The 19,790-nt window shown below is 44.5% G+C and overlaps 1 protein-coding gene across 1 annotated transcript; it reads right to left on the reverse strand.

Moving 5' to 3' along the window:
- Nucleotides 1–12,056: 12,056 nt before the first annotated feature.
- LOC310782242 (toll-like receptor 1) lies at nucleotides 12,057–16,217 on the reverse strand (the record flags this gene model as incomplete). Its single annotated transcript, XM_083642923.1, has 3 exons — nucleotides 12,057–13,820; nucleotides 15,184–15,841; nucleotides 16,204–16,217. 3 exons carry the CDS (start codon nucleotides 16,215–16,217, stop codon nucleotides 12,057–12,059), a joined length of 2,436 nt encoding a protein of 811 aa, XP_083499049.1.
- Between the last annotated feature and the right edge of the window lie 3,573 nt (nucleotides 16,218–19,790).

The raw sequence follows: 19,790 nt of genomic DNA on the forward strand, positions 1-19,790 counted from the left end.
TGTTGACAACAAGACAGTGATGGTTAGCTGACATCAGTCTGTCTGCATGATATGGAAGTTCAATATGGCAGCCATGGGCCGTTTCTTTAAAACTGGGAAATGGGAATGTGACGGTTCAAAGGTCATGAGCTCCGATGGTGACGTCACCAGTGCTCGTATTTTCTCTGCCAAACTCTTAGGAGCCTCAGCAGCCCCGACATCAAAAATCCAAGATGGCTGCTCCGCGCATCAACAGTTAAAATCGTGGTAAATACTGTTTATTAGCACTTCTGTCTTTTTTGTGTCTCATTAAATCAGCTGTACACACAGCAGCACTGTCTAACTTCTGTGTGGACATGTTGCTGCAGTGTTTGTATGCGCAAAAGATATCGTGAAATGCATTGTTATTATCAACTGTTATTGCTAACAATGGCTAGCCTGGCTAGAGCTAACCCTGGCTGGTTTCCCGACTGTTTAAATGGAACGTCAACAACTCAGGTGTGACGTCGCTCAACCGTGAAATCCTTTGCTCCCAGTTTTAATGGAACGGACCACTACTTCACTCGAAAGCCCTCCACATGTAGCCTACTGTAGCTCCACAGTTTGGTCAGATGATGGACAGCAGCTTTTTTCCTAGTCTGTCGCAGCGTTTCCTTCCTTCCGAACGATGTTTAAATGTTGAAAAGCCTTCCTGCCCCAGGTGCAAATATGACTGACAGTCATGTATGTGTAGATGCCTGTCTCAGTCTGTATAGAATAATCTAGTGGTGGTAATAATTGGGATCTTGCATGGAGATTGCCTTGTTTCTGGGGTTCAGTGTCCTGCTCATGGACACTTTGGCAGAGAGGATGTCGGACCCTCTGCAGCAGTATATATATATATATATATATATATATATATATATATATATACACATATATATATATATATATATATATATATATATATATATATATATATATATATATATATTATATACACCGTAATTCTGCCAATAAGGGCCCGGGCGCTGCTTATGCTAAATCAACTTGGACCCCGGGCGGTAAAAGGAAGACAGGTGGCAATTAGAGTCAGGCGGTTATTTTTATTTTCACATAATTGAGCCAGGCGATTATTATTTTTTGAAGAGAAATGCCTGCTCAGCAAAAACGGAAAGTATCAAATTGCTTATTTAAACCAGTGAGATAGTACTTAGTACACACAAGGGTAGGTACAGGCAGTTTAAACCAGTGAGATAGTACTTAGTACACACAAGAGGGTAGGTACAGGCAGTTTTGAACATGCCTAGTATTGTACAACGGACTGGAATGAACGAAAACGACTGATAGCCTTAATCTTCATCATCATCATCATCCAACTACGTTACGGTATCAGTTCATTGCTCTCCTCTTCTCCCTCTGCCAAACAGCCATACCATATTTTAAACAAGTAACATTAGCCTACTGCTCACACATTCAGTTGTGTGTGTTTCATTGGAAATAAGTCATTTGAGACATTTTTAGAAGACATTTGAGCTGATTGACAGCTCAAATGTAATATGTATGTAATATGTATGTAATACTACTTCAGGTATTTTCTTCTAAAATGGATACAAGGCATTTTAAGATTAACTTTGTTCCGTAGGCATGTTGCCAAGCCACAGTCTGTTCTGTTCACCCAGCAGCCTCTCAGTCTGTGTCGCTCTTCAATATAAACTGTTACAGCCGTTATACACTCAAATATATTTGAACTTTTAAGTCAGTGAAGACGTTTGTTTTTAATATACAACATCAGACACTTTTATCACTGTACCGTGATGCACTGTTGGCCCCAATGGGAATTGAACCTCTAACCGAAGGTGCCTTGTTCTATTCATTCGAAAATATTGAAATATCGAAAAAGTAATGTAGGCCTACCGGTAGTCTTAAAAATTATAATTTTCTCACAAATGAAAAAAAAATGCCAAGTGGAAGCTATTATTATGAAGCCTAGCGCTCTGCTGCTAACTGAAACAATCTACCATACTAAGTTATCTAGGATTTTATGTTGGCTACAGTAGTTAGCTCGCAAGCTAGCTTCAAGTTCAAACTACCCATACTAGCCTATAGGTAAGCTAGTTAGCTAACTGACCTTCAACATCATGATGGCATGGGCATGAAGGGGTGAATAAACCTTTTTTGTCCCCTACCAAAGGGGGGACATATATATATATACTATATATAATTTTGTTTTTTCCCAAACTCCATATATATGGAATTTGGAAAAAATAAAATGTATTTCATATGGCCATAGAAAAGCAATAAAACTGCTCTACATGTTTAGTTCGATGCTCGGAACCTTTCAACACGGAAAAAACAGAACAGATCGGCTGACGGACGTTTTTATTTCCACCATACTCTGAACTGATAAGGATTTAAAACTACAATGTATTTCTTAATATGATGTAATCTGCCCTTCCATGATGAGCTGAACAGTTATTATGGCATTTATTGGTAATGGTGGACAGGAAAATGGCCCCCAAAGCCGATCAGTGTGTTGTTTGCGATATACATGGAGACCAATTTGGTTGTTTTTATGAAAATGTCTGTCCATTAAACCTGGAATGTTCTGAATTCATGATGTCACTGTGGAAACATTTTAGTTTGGTTCGGAAAACTGAATCTTGACCACTATCACCAGTGCCTTATGTACAGCTAATTTGTGGTATTCACATGCACTACAATAAGTATTTTTATGTACACAAAATCTATTGTGATCGTTCTATCTGTTCCCATGCATTGTGATGCACTTGTCTTGTTCTCTGTACAATGTGAATTGTTTTATCTTTATATCATTTGCGCTATTTTGTGATGCACATCACTAATTATTAATCGATTTAGAATCCCACTTTATGTCTTGAATGCATTGTTTTATTGCCATACTGACGCTGCTGTGTTGATGGGCAGTCTGAAATCAACTGTTTACTGTCACTTTCCATACAGTATGATGTGTATGGATTTATTCTTGAATAATTCTGAAGGACTACAATACAGTATGTTTTAACGTGTTGTACTACCTACTATGGGATTTCATAATCGATAAAGTCATGTGCTAGAACTCCACACAGACTTGCCCAAAATGCTAATAAACAGTTTACATTTTGGGGAATGGAAAAATCAGCTTCTGGGTATTGTAGAGGTAAAGGTTTCCTACACATTTTCCATTTCAAAATTCCATACTTTTCCAGACTCAAATTTCCAGACTTTTCTGTAGACTTTTCAGACCATATTTGACATCTGAGTACACAAGGGCGTCACCCTCTCTTCTCTCCCCTCCCCCTCTCCCCTCCTCTTTTCCCCCTCTCCCCTCCACTCCCATCCTCCCCCTCCCCTCCTCCCCCTCTCTCCTCTCCCCTCTCCTCCGCTCCCATCCTCCCCCCCTCCTCTTCTCCCCCTCTCCTCTCCCCTCCTCTTCTCCCCCTCCTCTCCCCTCTCTCCTCTCCCCCTCTCTCCTCTCCTCCCCCTCTCCCCTCCCATCCTCCCCCTCTCCCCTCCTCTTCTCCCCCTCTCTCCCCCTCCCATCCTCCCCCTCTCCTCTCCCCTCCTCTCCTCCCCCCTCCTCTCCTCTCCCATCCTCCCCCTCTCCCCTCCACTCCCATCCTCCCCCTCTCTCCCCTCCTCTTCTCCCCCTCTCCTCTCCCCTCCTCTCCTCCCCCTCTCCCCTCCTCTCCCCCTCTCTCCTCTCCCCTCCCATCCTCCCCCTCTCCTCTCCCATCCTCTTCTCCCCCTCCCATCCTCCCCCTCTCCCATCCTCTTCTCCCCCTCCTCTCCTCTCCCATCCTCCCCCTCTCCTCTTCTCCCCCTCCTCTCTCCTCTCCCCTCCCATCCTCCCCCTCTCCTCTCCTCTCCCATCCTCCCCCTCTCCTCTCCTCTCCGCTCCCATCCTCCCCCTCTCCCCTCTCCACTCCCATCCTCCCCTTCTCCCCTCTGGTTCCCCCCACCCACCCCGGTCAGCGGTCTCCTTTTATACACGTTCCTAACAGCGCAGGACAACGCTGGCTCAGATTTGAACAGATCTGAGCCAGCCAATCGCGTTATCCTGTGAAGAGGTAATGTCCTGTGCCCCATGACCGGATGGACCATATATGGACTTCCTCCCCCCGTGCTATCATAGCTGCTGACTGTTACTGCATTATCCGTCAGATCCCTTTGCAATACCAACCCCATAAAGGTACATGGACGTTACTCTGCAGAAACTACAGTAACAAAATCACGAATTGCTCTGTTTTTGGTGCTCTGCATGTCTGTGTTTGTCTAGTTAACGTGTTAACGTTAGCTAACGGCTAACATTTGCTAGTTAGCCAACCAACCAGCAGCTAACATTAGCTAGCTAGCTAGCTTACTGGAAGCGATATTTTTTTCGGATGATGGCGAAGGCATAACCCACCCCTGGCCCTCTCTGCCTCTGATTAGTGGCAGCGTTATAAACCATAGATATGACTATATTAAAAACATAAACACACTGGCGTCTTTCATGCAGGCTAGCAAGCGTAACTGCTGTAGGTCTGTCTGACGGTCACAGACTGTAACAGAGATGTAATGCAGGATAGCCAAGCGAATGTGTTTGGATGGAAGTTTGACGCTAGGCCAATCAGAGGCAGAGAGGGGCGGGTTATGCCTTCGCCATCATCCGAAAAAAAATATCGCCTCCGGGACAACAACGCTTCCTACCCAGCGTGTGCACGTCTTTCCGACAGGGGTGGTTGTTATGGCAATTATCAACAACAACAACAACTACTACTACTAACTACTACAAGACATAAAGACGGAAATAGGCTACCTTGTTAATGTGTCTGTCGGAGACACGGCCTAACGTTAACATTTAATATGAGCCGAATATCAGCCTGTGCTCAGCTATGTATACAGGAAGTAAACCGGATATTCAGGTGGGTTGTGACGGTTGTTATTGTTGTCAAGTTAAAACTGTCTATAGCACATGGTAGCACAAGCTGCCGCTTTGTTCTGGTACCTGAAGAATTCTCCCCCCCTTCAACTTTGCTGTATTTGACCAACAATGTAGGCTATGTATGGATTATAATCAATCACGAATATGTAAACTGGAGTCGAGGCTCCGTTTAGCACTGAGAGGAAGAAGAAGCTCCTCTCTTATAAACTCAGATGAATGGTTTAGTTAGCGTTAACGCTAGTTAGCTGTGAAGCTATTGGAGCTAATGTTGTTGGAGCTTTGAAGGACAGCGTTTTTCAGTAAATCAAGCAGGAGGAAACGTTCCTGTGTCACTATATGGGAATGTCTAATCCAAAAGCTGACAGCGTTGGTGATAGCGACTAACTGCGGTCGTTGAAGAGATATTTGGGCTGTTTGAAAGAAGATAGTGAGGAGGAGGAAGCCTTTTTGAGTCCAGAGTGACCTTTGGATCTTCCCACTCCACTGAGTTGACTGCTTCTGAAGAAGGAAATGGAGTGTAACGAGTTAACATTTCAGTCTATGAAGCTAGAATACTCTTGTTCAAAAAAGAACGAGCAACAACGAAAGCTGCTGGACACTGTTTTAAATCCTGTAGTACGGTTACATAGAGTAGCCATACCTCCAGACTTCCAACAGCTGTTGGTAATTAAAGAAGAAGTTCCTCCTGAGCTGTGGAGCCCCAGTCTGGACCCAGTCTGGACCAGGAGGTCCCAGAGCCCCCACACATTAAAGAGGAAAATGAGGTTTTCTGGACCAGTCAGGAGGGGGAGCAGTTTCAGGAGGTCCCATAGCCCCCACGCATTAAACAGGAAAATTAGGTTTTCTGGACCAGTCAGGAGGGGGAGCAGATTCAGGAGGACCCAGAGCCCCCACGCATTAAAGAGGAACTCTGGACCAGTCAGGCAGACTCAGAGTCCCCACACATTAAAGAGGAACCCTGGACCAGTCAGGCAGACTCAGAGTCCCCACACATTAAAGAGGAACAGGAGGAACTCTGGACCACCGGGGAGGGAGAGCATTGTCAGGGGGCTGGAGGGGGCTGATATCACCAAGTTCCCATTCACTGCTCTTCCTGTGAAGAGTGAAGATGAGGAAGAGAAATCTCAGTCCTCGCAGCTTTATCAAAGCCAAACTGAGGAGAACAGAGAGGCAGAGCCTCTGGGCAGCTGCTCAACTGAACAGATGAAAACTGAAGCTGATGAGGGCTGTGGAGTGTCAGAACCAGCCAGCAACTTATATCTTATATACTTCCCAGCTAGTAGTAATTCACAACCAACTAATGATAAGACTTCAGACTCTTCTGGGACTGAAGACAGTGATGATGAATGGGTGGAAACTAGTGAACCTCAGTCAGGTTTAGACTCAGAGAAAAAGAGTCAAGTTACTGGGAAGAAACACTTCAGCTGCTTAGTTTGTGGTAAAGGTTTTGGTCATAAAGGACACTTGAAGACACACATGATAGTCCACACGGGAGAGAAACCATATAATTGCTCAGTCTGTGGTAAAGGTTTTGGTCATAAAGGACACTTGAAGACACACATGATAATCCACACAGGAGAGAAACAATTTAATTGCTCAGTCTGTGGTAACGGTTTTGGTTGGAAAGGAAACTTGAAGAAACACATGATAGTCCACACAGGAGATAAACAATTTAATTGCTCAGTCTGTGGTAAAGGTTTTGGTCAAAAACAAAGTTTGAAGGAACACATGATAATCCACACAGGCGAGAAAGCATTTCATTGCTCAGTCTGTGGTAAAGATTTTGGTCATAAAGGATCCTTGAAGAGACACATGAAAATCCACACAGGAGAGTAGACATTTAATTCAGGGTTCCCATGGCCATGGAAAACCTGGGAAGGTCATGGGATTTCAAAATCTTGTCTTCCAGGCCTGCAAAGTCATGGAATTAGTCAAATCCTGCAAAGTCATCACATTTTTGTTGTGTGTAATGAAATGGTTACAGTAATCTTTCCCATGGATAAACGTCCATGCTTTGTTGTGCTGGCCTGTGTTTATGTCTCACCAATAAATAAAAAAGGACTAAAAAAATGTTTGTGCTTCGCAGCTCTAATCTTATTTCATACTTCATTATAATCTTGGGGCTTTAGACTTCTCGGTTTGTGACAGGCTATATTGAAACATCTGACCACTATCCTAGTATTTCTGCAGTTTTGATGACATTTGGTTGAGTATCATCACATATATGTCTTTTATTAAATGTATTTATTCAATGCAGGAAATGCTGTTCAGGAGAACCTGTAAACTAGTGGAGTTGGAGACGGCCAGCAGGAACGCACAGAGGGCCAAACCTTTGAAGAAGGCTGCTGTGAGTGTCCTGTCCATGCCCTCAGATGCATGTTTTCTTGTGACCAGCAGGTGTCGGCAACGTTCTGCTCAGCTGAATCAGTACCATCACAGCTACTAGGGCTGCTAGCTGCTGATTTTAGGACATGAGATGCCAGTATAATGAGTCAATTTCTTTTGACGAGCACCAAGTGTATAATGATGAGATGCTCTCCATATTCATCAGATGGAGGAGGTGAAGAAGGCAGCAGAGGAGGTTGATCACATATCTGGAATGGCTAAACAGGAGATACAGCTGGCGACTGCACATGTATCGGAGGAAGCAGGTGCTAGTCTACGGCTCTCCCCAGATCGGCACAGGGTGGAGCAGCGACTGGGGCAGAAAAAGGGGGAATTGGCCAAGAACAATTGGGGAGAAAATGGGAGACAAATGAGGGAAGCAAAAGTTCATAAGCTGGTTTAGTAGAAAGCAGGACTTGTGTGGAGCTGCAACGATTAGTTGTCAACTCATCTTGACTTTGACTTTGTTTTCCCAGAATGCCGAGCTCCTGAGCAGCCTGGACGCGGCCTCGCTTCGTATCTTCAAACCGTCGCACTTCTCGGCCGCCGCCCTGCGTTTCCAGCCCTCCGGCCCCCAGCAGACCAGCACCGCCCCATGGCCACCATCCAGGTCAGGACGTCGTGTAGCAGCAGGAATAAAATGTTGGAATTAAACCAGAGTCACACAAGGCAAATTAGTTTTAGCAAACAGTGGCTTGAATATGTTTAAAGTTACTTACATTGATGTGCAGCAAGATGAAAATCTTCAGTGCCAAAAAGCTTCAAGCAGCCTCTCAAAATGTCCATCTGTCCATGTGGTCTGGTCTCTCAACAGATGACGTCACTTCCGCCACCTTACCAAAATGCTTAAGCAATATGACCAATAAATCTAGTTCTTAACATATTTTTTTTATTGAAACATACAATAATGATTACAAATATTTAATCAATGTAATCTGTCAGTAAAATAAAGTAAATTCTATATTTAAAGATTAGTTGGAGTTTTACTCTTGGATTATGATATGATCAACTCAAATAATAACCATATTGATGTCCAGTAATTTTATTGGGTGAAGTTATCATTGTAATACTGTTATATTTACTCGGTCAATTAATTATTTTTCTGAGTGGATGCTAGCTACCCTAGAAAGAGTCCCGTGTGCCTACATACTAGACTTGCATGCGACTTTCGCTCCCAAGCTGTCGAAATCAGCGATACGGACGTATTTACAAGTGTCACAGAAACATTTCAAAACCACCTACTTGAGAAGAAGGGTTCATTGCTTCTCTACATTGGGGTTAGAAAGCTCAACGCTGCTCATAAATGCCTCTTTTCATCCTGTGCTGTTCAGTCTGTGCTGGTGATATTATTTTTTACCGAGCTTTCGACCAGAGTGGCGCTGTTGAGCGCAGTGATGGCTGGGAGCTCTAACCCGGAAAAAATAATATCACCAGCACAGACTTCGGATGAAAAGAGGCATTTATGAGCAGCATCGAGCTTTCTAACCCCGACGTCGAGAAGCTATGAAACTTTCTTCTCAAGTGGGTGGCTTTGAAATGTTTCTGTGACACTTGTAAATGCGTCCGTATCGCTGATTTAGACAGCTTGGGAGCCAAAGTCGCAGGCAAGTCTATGTACAGAGACGGGACTCTTTCTAGGGTAGCATAGTCTACACGGAAAGAGGAGAAACGGGGCTAGTTTCCTACAGTCCCTGCTCTCAGTGGAGGGAGTTGGGCTGCGCTGCGCTGTGCGTGGGAAGCACTGTGATGATCATCAGACCTCTCTGGATTAGATAAGCAACTATAGAGAAAACTAGCTTCAGCCACACCAATTTATTCTCAAATGCTTTGGGATTCAACACATTATTTACATTTGACACATGATTTACAGCAGGCAGTGAAATTTGAGCACAACGCTAAAAAGAACGGCTCTCAAGTAGGACTCTGTTCAACAAATGTCAGTGAGGGCTCAGAGCTGAATTTCGGCCTCTTCAGTCGTTTTTCCCCCCAATATTTTATTTTTCAATTTTCAGAACACAAACAAAACAACACAAACAAACTCAGACACAGGGGAAAAAAAGAAAAAGAAAAATCATAGCCTACATATTTTATCCACATTCCAATACTACAACGTGGTGCTACCAGCCGCATAAGGTGCTTACACCTTATGTGCTGGTGATGTTGTGCATGGGATCCCACACAAGGGGTCCATGAGAAACCAGCCGGGCGAGTCACCCGTCGCCCCCTAACCTCGTCAAGGTAGGCCAGGAACGGTTCCCAGATAGTTACTAATCTTTTAAGTGAGTTGGTCCTCAGGAACCTGAGTCTCTCCATTCGTATAACAGAGATCATGTCCGCCAACCGGCAACCACAATTGAAAAGAATGTGAAGAGGGGGACTTCCTTCAGAAAAGTTTTGTTGTTGTTGTCATGACAGTTGTCCCCTGTGTCAGAGACTGTTGTTGCACAGCTGTAGGGAAGTTCAGAGAGGACTCCGAGCAGCCGAAGATGGCGAGTTCTGCCTCCGGCTGAAGGGTTATTTTGTCTGCCTTAGACTAGAGTAAGGGCCCTATCTTCCCCCTGGCCTTAGGCGCTAAACTGGCGTTAAACGCAAAAAAAAACACGCTTTGCGGCAGACTCGGGAAGATAGCATCATGTTTTTAGGCCCCGAAATGCGCTTTACGCCGAAGAGGAGTGGCGCAGTGCCAGAATAGGCCAGAATGGGCGTTTTGGCCTTAAACGCTATCTTCCCCACTGGCGTTAATTTAGCGCTTAGCGCTTTTCAAAACCAGGCCTTATTCAGTGCGCCGACTCCCCTACCAAAGCCACACACAGACACACATGTGAAATCTCCCAGCATGCATTGAGGCTATTACATTTTGACAAGAAATAGCAACCAAATCAGCCTAAGTACGCTAAGTGGTAGATAGAAATAATATTTATGTTAACACAACATGCAATTCTAGAACATTTCAATATTGGACAAAATAAAACATTAAAATCAAAACACAACCCTATGTGAAACATACATGTAATCCAGGTGGCATATATATCCGTCGCAAATACAATGTGATATAGATGAGTAACACGGTTGGACGGTTGTACTGTGATGTCCGCTCCAACAAGACTTAGCTTACTTGACATGTACTTTTTCCAATAAAAACACATTTATTCCATGACTTTACATAATGTAGGCTATATTTATGTCATTTATTCCATGACTTTACATAATGTAGGCTATATTTATGTCGCATCATTTAGCCTGTGCTGTGATGTGCAGGAGCAGCAGGTAGCCTACAAGTTATAAAACTAAGCCTGTCCTGAATGAGCCGAGTGGGGGTGCTTGTTCACTATTGTGAAAGTTATGTGTTTACAACATAAAGATCATGGAATTGGATGGTATCAGGAATGTCACCGATAGTTAACGTTCTATATTGTAGGCTACAGGGAGACCGCATCAGCCGTGCTGAACAGATCTGTATTTGCCTGGCTGTAGGTTGAATTTATTCAGGCTATGATCTGTGATGTGCTGAGATATCCAAATTGGCATGAAGAGATGACAGCATGCAGCCGCAACCCGGACTGGATAGAGTGGATCGGAGCTTCGAAAGGAAGAATGTAATTGCGTAAAAGCAGTTCACCAATGACCACAGTTGTGAATAATTCTACGCCTAAAAGGCCCACTAATAGTGCTGCGCCTGGCCTTAAACGCTATTTTAAGGCCAGGGGGAAGATAGGGCCCTAAGTCTTCAGTTGTTTTAACATGGCTGATTTTCCACATCCAGTGAATCATCACAGACATTACAGACACTACCTCCTAGTCAGTGCATTACTCAGCTTGTCAGTGAACATACGGTTAATTGTGCCACATTTCTGGTAGATGGGACATGGAATTCTCTTGCTATTTCTCCTGTGTGAATGCCAAGTAAAGCACAAAGGAGGGAAGTCCACACACTGGAGGCTCCAAGTAAATGGTTGAGAATAAGAAAATATAAAAAATAAAGTAAATGGTTTTATTTTCTATATTTTTTATTCTCAACCATTTACTTGGAGCCTCCAGTGTGCAGACTCTCATTTACAGCTTTTATCTAAAACATTTCAAATTTTAATATTTATACTTGTTTTATTTATTTATTTATTTATTTAATTGATGCTGATGCCTTTCTCGTGGTGACGAGAGGCTGTTTTACAGTGAAGACTTAAGCTGTGTTCACGCCGAGATATTTATTTTTCTCCCTGTCGTTCGTTTCAACCCTTTGGAATCGCTCTGTCGCTGTGTTTAAATCGCTCCGCAAACTGGGAGCGCACTCTGCCCTCGGGCCAAGGTGTTCATACTCAGAGCTCGGGGAGAGGGAGAGACTATTTGTGCACAATTGGCAGCACCTGTGTCGGCCCGCTGATAGATGTGGGCGGGGTGCAGCGAGCTTGAGAAACATGAAGTACACAGCTCTAACGTTAGACAGGATGAAAACGCAAACAACACAACTGTGTTTCCCCCCGATGCAAGAATGAATAAATACATCTGGGGTTACGGCAGCCAATCAGCGTTAAGCAGCAATCGACTGTTGGCAGCGAAATTTCGCTCGAGTTTGGGCGAATTTTCGCCCTATCGTTCTGTCCCTGTCGCTCAGACGCCCATCGTTTTTTCTCCGAATATACGCTCAATCGCTCGTTTGCATTGACTTTGTATGTAAACTCGATGCCAGCGAAAAACTTTAATAGGTCGGTGTGAACGCACTTTTAGTTGAAACTCTGTCGTGTTCAATCAAGTAGCTTTTTTGGTTGAGCTCTTAAACCTGGTTCGTGACCAGAGGCAATGTGTCTGATATGGCCGAAGCCACGTGCTTTAGGACCATGCTCTTGTCTGCTGTCTTTAGCATTGATTTAAGGCTTGCCCAGAAAACCTGTTGCTTCCGTTCATCCTTGGGCCACTCGAGGTACGTCTGCTGCCTCAGTAAACTCCTCAGTTTCAAGAACTTCTTAGGCAGAGAGTCAGCTGGAATGGGCTCCAGTAAAACAAAGACTAAGGAGTCTTGCTGGATGCTGATGGCTCTGTGCTGGGCAAAGAAGAGCTCATAGTTGCACCATTCACTCTGGACAAAGTGGTTGGAGAGCACAAACAGTGTCTTGTAGCTGGCCTCCACACAGTTAATGATGTTATCCATGATCCAGTCACCGGGGACAAAGTCGCGCTCGTGGATGCACAGGGAGAGCCTGGCGCCTTCTAGAGCGGGCACCAGCCGACTGTCGACCCAGGCGGAGTCCTGATGGCTGTAGGAGATGAACGAATGATATTGAAATGAGACACTCTGCAACATGTTGGCCCGTTTCTGACCTCTCCTCTTCACCCTGATCCACACCCATAACATCTTTACGTACCACGCTCCGTCACAAAAATAGAAAACAAGAGCCAGGATGGTCGTTATGACCATCGTTACAGGCAATGCAACAGCAGCTTGAAGCCATGCCTCACATGCCAGCTCAGTGGTCTTATATTCTGAGAGTGGCAGGCCAGCGGCCGACGAGGGAACACTGCATGTATAGTCCAACGGCCAGTCAGGGAGCAAAGACTTATCGAAAGCAGTTATAAACCAATAGGAGTCGCATGAACAGGCAAATGGATTGTTTCCAGCTTTGAGGGCCTGAAGTCTGGGAAGCCCTGTCAAGACGTCCCTGGATATAGATGTGATAGCGTTCTGGTCCACATGCAGCATAAGCAGAGTTGGGGCGTGGAGATCCACAGGGACAACCTGGATACTGTTGCCACTCAGAAAGAGGTGTGTCAGCTTAGGGAACTGCCTTAGGACCTCTTGTGTTATGGCTGTGACACCCGTCTTCGACAAGTCAATTCGTTCAAAGTGTGGAGACAGATATTCAAAGACAGTGTTGCCCAGGTTGTTGTGTGCTAGGCTGAGCTCGGTCAGCCGAGCGGGCCAAGAGCAAGCCTGGTCCAAATCGATGGAGTTGAAGCTGAGGTCCAGGGACTCCAGGTTCTTCATCTGATGGATCTTATCGGCGATGATGGAAAGTCTCCCGAAGCGGTTTTTGCTCAAAGACAGCCGCCTGAGTTTGGGAAAGATGGAGGTATACGAGCAAGACGGCCAGAACCAGAAGCCCAAATCCTTCAGTAGGTTATCGGACAGGTCCAGTGTCTCCAGCGCTGGCATGGGCGACATCAGATTGCAGGGGAAAACGATCATTCCACTCCCAGAGAACTTTATATAGGTCATTTTGGAGAATGCTTCAACGCTGACATTTAGTATGGGTAATTTGTATTGATAATGGGTCACGCCATCAAAGATAACTGACTGAACATAGACTGTGCGATTAGTACGAAACATAAACCCATCTGGTGCATCTTCATTATAAATCATGTTGACGAATGCAAGTTGGCGAAGAGGGGAGAGACACACATTCTCAACAAACATCTCCAAAAAAGAGCTATTGATCCAAGTGTTTTCAATTGTGATATTTTGTATGGATGGCATTGTTCTGAGGTTCTGAAAAAGGTCATCTGTCACAATGCACTTATCAGGAAATAGCTTAAAGGAGGACTTACCTCCAAAACACTTTTTTTCAGCTTTTAACCAATATATATGACTTTGGGGGTGATGTGTGAAGAATTCTGGTCAGAATTTCCACATTTGACACCAAACTGTTGCCATTTTACCATTTGTATCATTTTTCAGCAGCATACCTGGCATAAGCGCCCTCTTAGGGTCAAAGACTGCTTTTTTTTTTTTTCTCAAATGAATTGGAGATTAGGAACACTTTGACGTCACAGTGTTCCCAAAGACTATGGGATTTCAAGATAATTACTCCCCTTACCCCCCCTGTACCCTTTCGGCTCCTCAGAACTCCAAGCCTATTCCTATTGAAGTTTGCTCTTAAAATACTGAACCAAACGTCGTCAAAGTTGGCACATGTCTTAATTATAGTTAGTTTCCCGCTGAATGTGTCATTACTTTATTGATATCTTACCTGGATAAGCTCGAATGATGACAGTCTGACATTTCCGCGGCTATCAGTCCGACTTCAGAAGCACTTCTCTCGGCCAGTCTGCTCTCTCATGCACCCGCGGGGGCGCGCAGCAGCAGCAGCACACAGCAGCAGTGAGAGGCGGGGGCTTTCAACAGTCTGACATTTCAGCAAACAAATCTCGTCGCAGTTTAGCGGACATGTAAAATATAACGCTATACTACGACGTGACAATGTGACAAAGCTTCTCTAAACATATCGGCTAATATAATATCATCACTGTGTACAAGCAACGCCAACTTTTATGGAAATCAAGTCAGCAGAGCAGAGCGACTGGCTCTGTCTGTGTGTGTGTGCTGCTCGGGGGGATTCGCATGGGAACAGTGTGAGGAGGAGAAGAGCTCTCCCCAAGCCCCAAAACACAAATTAAAAACGGATTTCATTGCGCGGTTTATCTCTAGTTAGACGAGGGAATTACGTGGAGAAATCTCGCATTGTGTTACCCCAGAGCGAGAGGTTTGTCCTCACTGTGTGCTGTGTGCTGCGAGCAGCGAGGCTCTTAACGTAAGTTTAGACAAGCCACATGCAAGCCACGCACACACACATGGGACAAAATGGGACAAAAATAATTAAATTTCTAGTTCGCCACTGAATGGCCAAATTGATATAACTATCAACCATTTCAGGATTTTCTGTTTCCATACAGGCCACCAGCGTTGGCTAATTGTTGATATTTATAAAGATATCGCCCCTCTCAAATAAATTATTTTCGAGGCAGTAGGCAAACTGTAATGGCGTCGATTTCCGAAAAAAAATCTTGACTTAACACAGCCAAAGAGTCTAGTATAGACAAGAGTATATGTCATTTCTTGGTTTTTTCCATAGGTATTTTCAAATCACTGTTCTAATACATATCTAGGGGGTAAGTCCTCCTTTAACAAATGTCAATGCTTTTGTTCGTGTCTCATTCAAGTCCTTGAGTAGGTTCTCAAACATACCAAAATTCCCACAAAAAGGCACAATGAGGGTCATTTCCTGAACATATTTAATTTTTGCGAGAGCCCTTGAATCATATTTTTGCCAATTAATTCCTGCTCCCAAAATGAGATGTTGCAAAGAGATGCTTGCGAGAGGATCAAAGTCATTGTAGTCCAGCGACTGAGCCTTTTCGCTCCCTAGTGAAAGGACATCCAAATTTGTTAGGTTCTGAAATGACGCTGGCAACCGATAGCTTTCGTACACGTTGTTCGCCAAGTCAAGGATTTTCAGTTGTATCAAAGGAAGATCGGGAATGGTACGTAAGGAATTGTACGATATATTTAGAACTTTGAGTGCTGGCGTGTGACGAAACACACTGGGAGAAATCACTTTCAGGTCACAGTGAGTTACTTTCAGGCAACAGAGCTGGGAAAGTCTGGAAAAGGGAGGTCCTCCCAGGCTTTGGATGGAATTGTGAGAAATATCCAAATACTGTATGTCGTCGGGCAAACGGGACGGAACATTTGTTAGATTTTGATTGGAGAGGTCTTTCATTCGTCGTCGGGAGGTGACACACAGTTTGAACCCCTTGTCTTCCTCTACAGCTGCGCAGTTAGGTCTCAGGAGAGAGACGATGCCAACGGTCCAAAAGAGGAGAGCTAAGTTTGCGCTGAAACAACAAGATGAATGAACGGAATCAGTCTTGAGCCCAGTTCACGCCAAGGATTCACAATGCAACAAAACGGTTCAAAGTTTCAGCGGTCTGAACAGACCCATCTCATCTGGACTCCAGCCATTTTAGCCAGAGTTAGAGCATCGCACGCAGTTGTAAGTTTCAACTGGTTGCATTGGTGTGAACTGGGCTTTTTCTTTCTTTTTTTGTGTGCAAAATATTGAGAACAGGACATTCTGGTTTGAATAATTAATATAATAACTATAATAAATCACAAGCACTATCAGAAAAAAAGAAAAGCATTTTACCTTTGTGCAGCCATAGCTCCAGAAACAGTAACGCTTTGAACAATGCGAGTGTGGGGCTCTATGTTCTGAATGATCTGGTGTGGTGCTGTGGGGTTTTATTCTTTCAGTTTTATAACCTACAATAAATCAATAAAAGAGTTCCTCTTTTTCTTCTTCCACATTTCGCTTCCTCTTTTCATAAATCTTTGTTTACATGTTTCACTTCCTCTTCCTCACTTCCTCTTTGCACTTTCTTTGCGATGTTCCCATGAACATCATTTTCGGCTCCAAAACGGACAGAAATAAACAGGGCCGTGCAGAGACATCAGGTGCTCAGCGCTAAAAGGGGCACATGCAGACCTGCCAAACTTGATACATTATTTTTGTGTACCACAATAATGTAACGCTTAAGTCTAATTTATACTTCGAAAGTGTCGCTCAACACGTGGTCGTCGACAAAACGGAAAGTGTGGCTCATGTTGCTGCATTTATGCTTCAGTGAACAGTCTCCCCGGCTCAACGGTCACGTGACACTCGACATAGAGAACACTATGGAGAACTTGTGCAGACAGCCAAGAGAGGGAATCTGCTGTATGCTGCTTTGTTTATGTCTAGCCTGACATCGCCAGACCAATTGCAAACTGTTAAAGTAAATTAAACAGGAGCTCACAGATTCGTCAGGTTCCCGCAGGCAGTAATAAAATCTCTACAGTGAAACCATGTCGGACATATGCAGGCAGATTGCAACATAATGGAAACACTATCTATCTATCTATCTATCTATCTATCTATCTATCTATCTATCTATCTATCTATCTATCTATCTATCTATCTATCTATCTACTGTATCTATCTATCCACACACACACACACACACACACACACACACACACACACACTCTATCCCCACCATAAATGGGAGCTCGGGCTCTGTGTGTCTGCTGGCTCTGTGTGTCTGTTCCACTGTGACATCATCCGTGATGTCATAAATCCCACTGTGACATTATCAGTGATGTCATAAATCCCACTGTGACATCATCAGTGATGTCATAAATCTGACATCATCAGTGATGCTGGTCTCATTGGCCACACAGCAGCCGAGCTGCGAATGCGAGCTGCAGGGCCAGCTTGGCGAGCTGCAGGACGGGCGAGGCCGCGAAGCGGCCGAGCCTAGGAATTGAGCGAGACCGCGAGATTCATGGATCATGGATCTCATGGACAAATCATGGATTAAACCACAGCACTTCAAATACTACAACCACTTCAGATGATTGGTTCAATGGCAAAGTGAGGGAAGGAGATGGCTTGAACCCATTGGCTATGGATAGCGTGGATAACTGTGATTGGATAGGAAGGGGTATGAATGAGACTGGACGTGAATGAGTAGGGAGGAATGTGAATGGACAGAGCATGGCTAAGTCGTCTACACACAATTGAAATTAGTCTGAGACTACATGTATTCAGTAATCTGCAGTGAAATACATTTTCAAAGTAACCCTCCCAACACTGCACTTTGTTTTCAGTGTATGTTAGATCATGAGACATGTCTTATACATTGCTTAAATGAATGGACACTGCTTAATTAAGCAATATTGCATGAGAGGGTGTGGTTAGTGGCATGACAGTGATGAAGTGCCACTAACGACAGTAAAGCACACCCTCGAGTGTAATATTGCGATTATACAACAGTTACCAACAACACGATTTCAGACGGCAGCCCGTCTTTATTGTCACACGAACACACTACAACACATGCATGCGGCCACTACACACACTCATGCTGACGGTGGCCGGTGAAATATGTCCTCTGCATTTGACCCATCCAGGCTTGTCCTTTCCTCCAGGGGGCAGGCCAGGAGCAGTGGTCGCTATTTCTTTCCAGCGCCCGGGGACCTTCATTGGACCAACTTCAGATGTTGTCGTCACTGGTCGGATGACGATCTTCTGCATGTTTTTAGTGGCTGGTTATGTATGGAGGAACCCCCTGGGGGGTACGGGGAGAACATGCAAACTCCACACAGAAAGGCCCTTTCGATGAGATAGCCCACCTGGGCAGTGGGCACTGAGCATATGGGGGGGGTCACAGCTCCAGCGCCCACAGCGTCCCCGGTGGGAATCGAACCCAGGACCTTCGAGCTGTGAGACGACAGCGCTTACCACTGCACCACCGTACCCCCACAAAATACAAGCTAAACAAAAGGTGTCCATATTTTGGGGCAATTTGCTCTCAAAATAACAAACTTTTTGCAGAGTGTTAGTCCATTTCCATTAGACAAGAAATAGTGCCCGTTGAGTCAGCCAGGGAGCTGACATGCTCATCACATTAACTGTAACAAACACCCAAACTAAACTGTCAGAAACCTGCAGCTAGCTTACAGCGTTGATGCAAGATGGATTGTTTGGTTGTTAATTTTGATTTATTTGGCGGACTTACTGTTGACGAATGGTTGAAAGAAGTGTAAAAACAAGCTGCTGTTTTCCACACAGGTGTTTGCAGTTAAAGGAGGAGAGGGACAGTGACGTATCAGACTGAAAACAGATACTGCCTGAGATGAAAGAGGGTTGAGAGGCGGGCCATAGCGTGTCGATGATTTGATTTGACAGTTCTGGGTACTGGAGTTGGCATTGGCCAATCCTGGCGTGTTCCGCTCCCAAATCGAGCGTGTTCTGGTGCTAAGCGAGTGGGTTCCGGGAGGACCAGGCAGCCGGATGCTTCCGTGTGGACCGGTGCGGACATGCCAAGGCAAGAGTGCTGTCTGACTGCTTGGAGCGTCGATTAGCCACGGTAAAGAGGTAAATACAATATTCCTGGAATGCGAGTTTAACAAACCAGTTACATGTCCTATGCATTCTACATCAAATGAAGACACTACCCTTTGTTTTATTTTGTATGTTACATAGTTGGCCATTATTTATTAGTTAGTTTGTGGGCTAGAAATTCTCCCAGGTTACAGACACTAGGGCAGGGATACTCAACTTGCTTTGCCCGGGGGCCACTTTCGTGAAATGATAGAAGGCCAGGGGCCAGTAAATAAACAAACAATATACATTTTTCTGTAGCGGATTGTAGGTTTTTGGGGTGTCAGCCAGAGTTTAGTCTGACAATGTTGTGCATACCGGATAGTTAGTTAGGTTGGTTACCAAGTGCCTGGGTAGCAAGCAGACGGCGGTATTTGACAATTTAGCAGCTAAATCATAGATTATTGAAAGATATTCCATATTCCAGACTGAAATGCTATAACAGAAGTGGAGTATTGACCAGAATGACATGAACATTTGGACACTTATTCAGCGTCTATCTTGCATGTTGCGTTCAGGTGCACTGTAAAAAAAAAAGAAAAAATTGCAATTCCATCGCGGGCCACACAGGGGGCGCCCGCGGGCCGCATGTGGCGCCAGTTGAGTATCACTGGCCTAAGGCATCCATTGGTACCAAACATTCATGCTAGCTGCGAGCATCATCAGTTTAAACTTGTTTACAAAGCTTATTGGCCTAAAAGAATTTCAGAAATTTGGGTCATAACTGAATGACTATGGAAAAATGTTGGTCGTGAGGTTAGACCAGTTGAGAACCACAGTTTTAGAGGTACATCATGTCTTAAATGTGT

This window comes from Poromitra crassiceps, assembly GCF_964638095.1.
Source record: "Poromitra crassiceps genome assembly, chromosome: 9".
NCBI classification, from domain to species: domain Eukaryota; kingdom Metazoa; phylum Chordata; class Actinopteri; order Beryciformes; family Melamphaidae; genus Poromitra; species Poromitra crassiceps.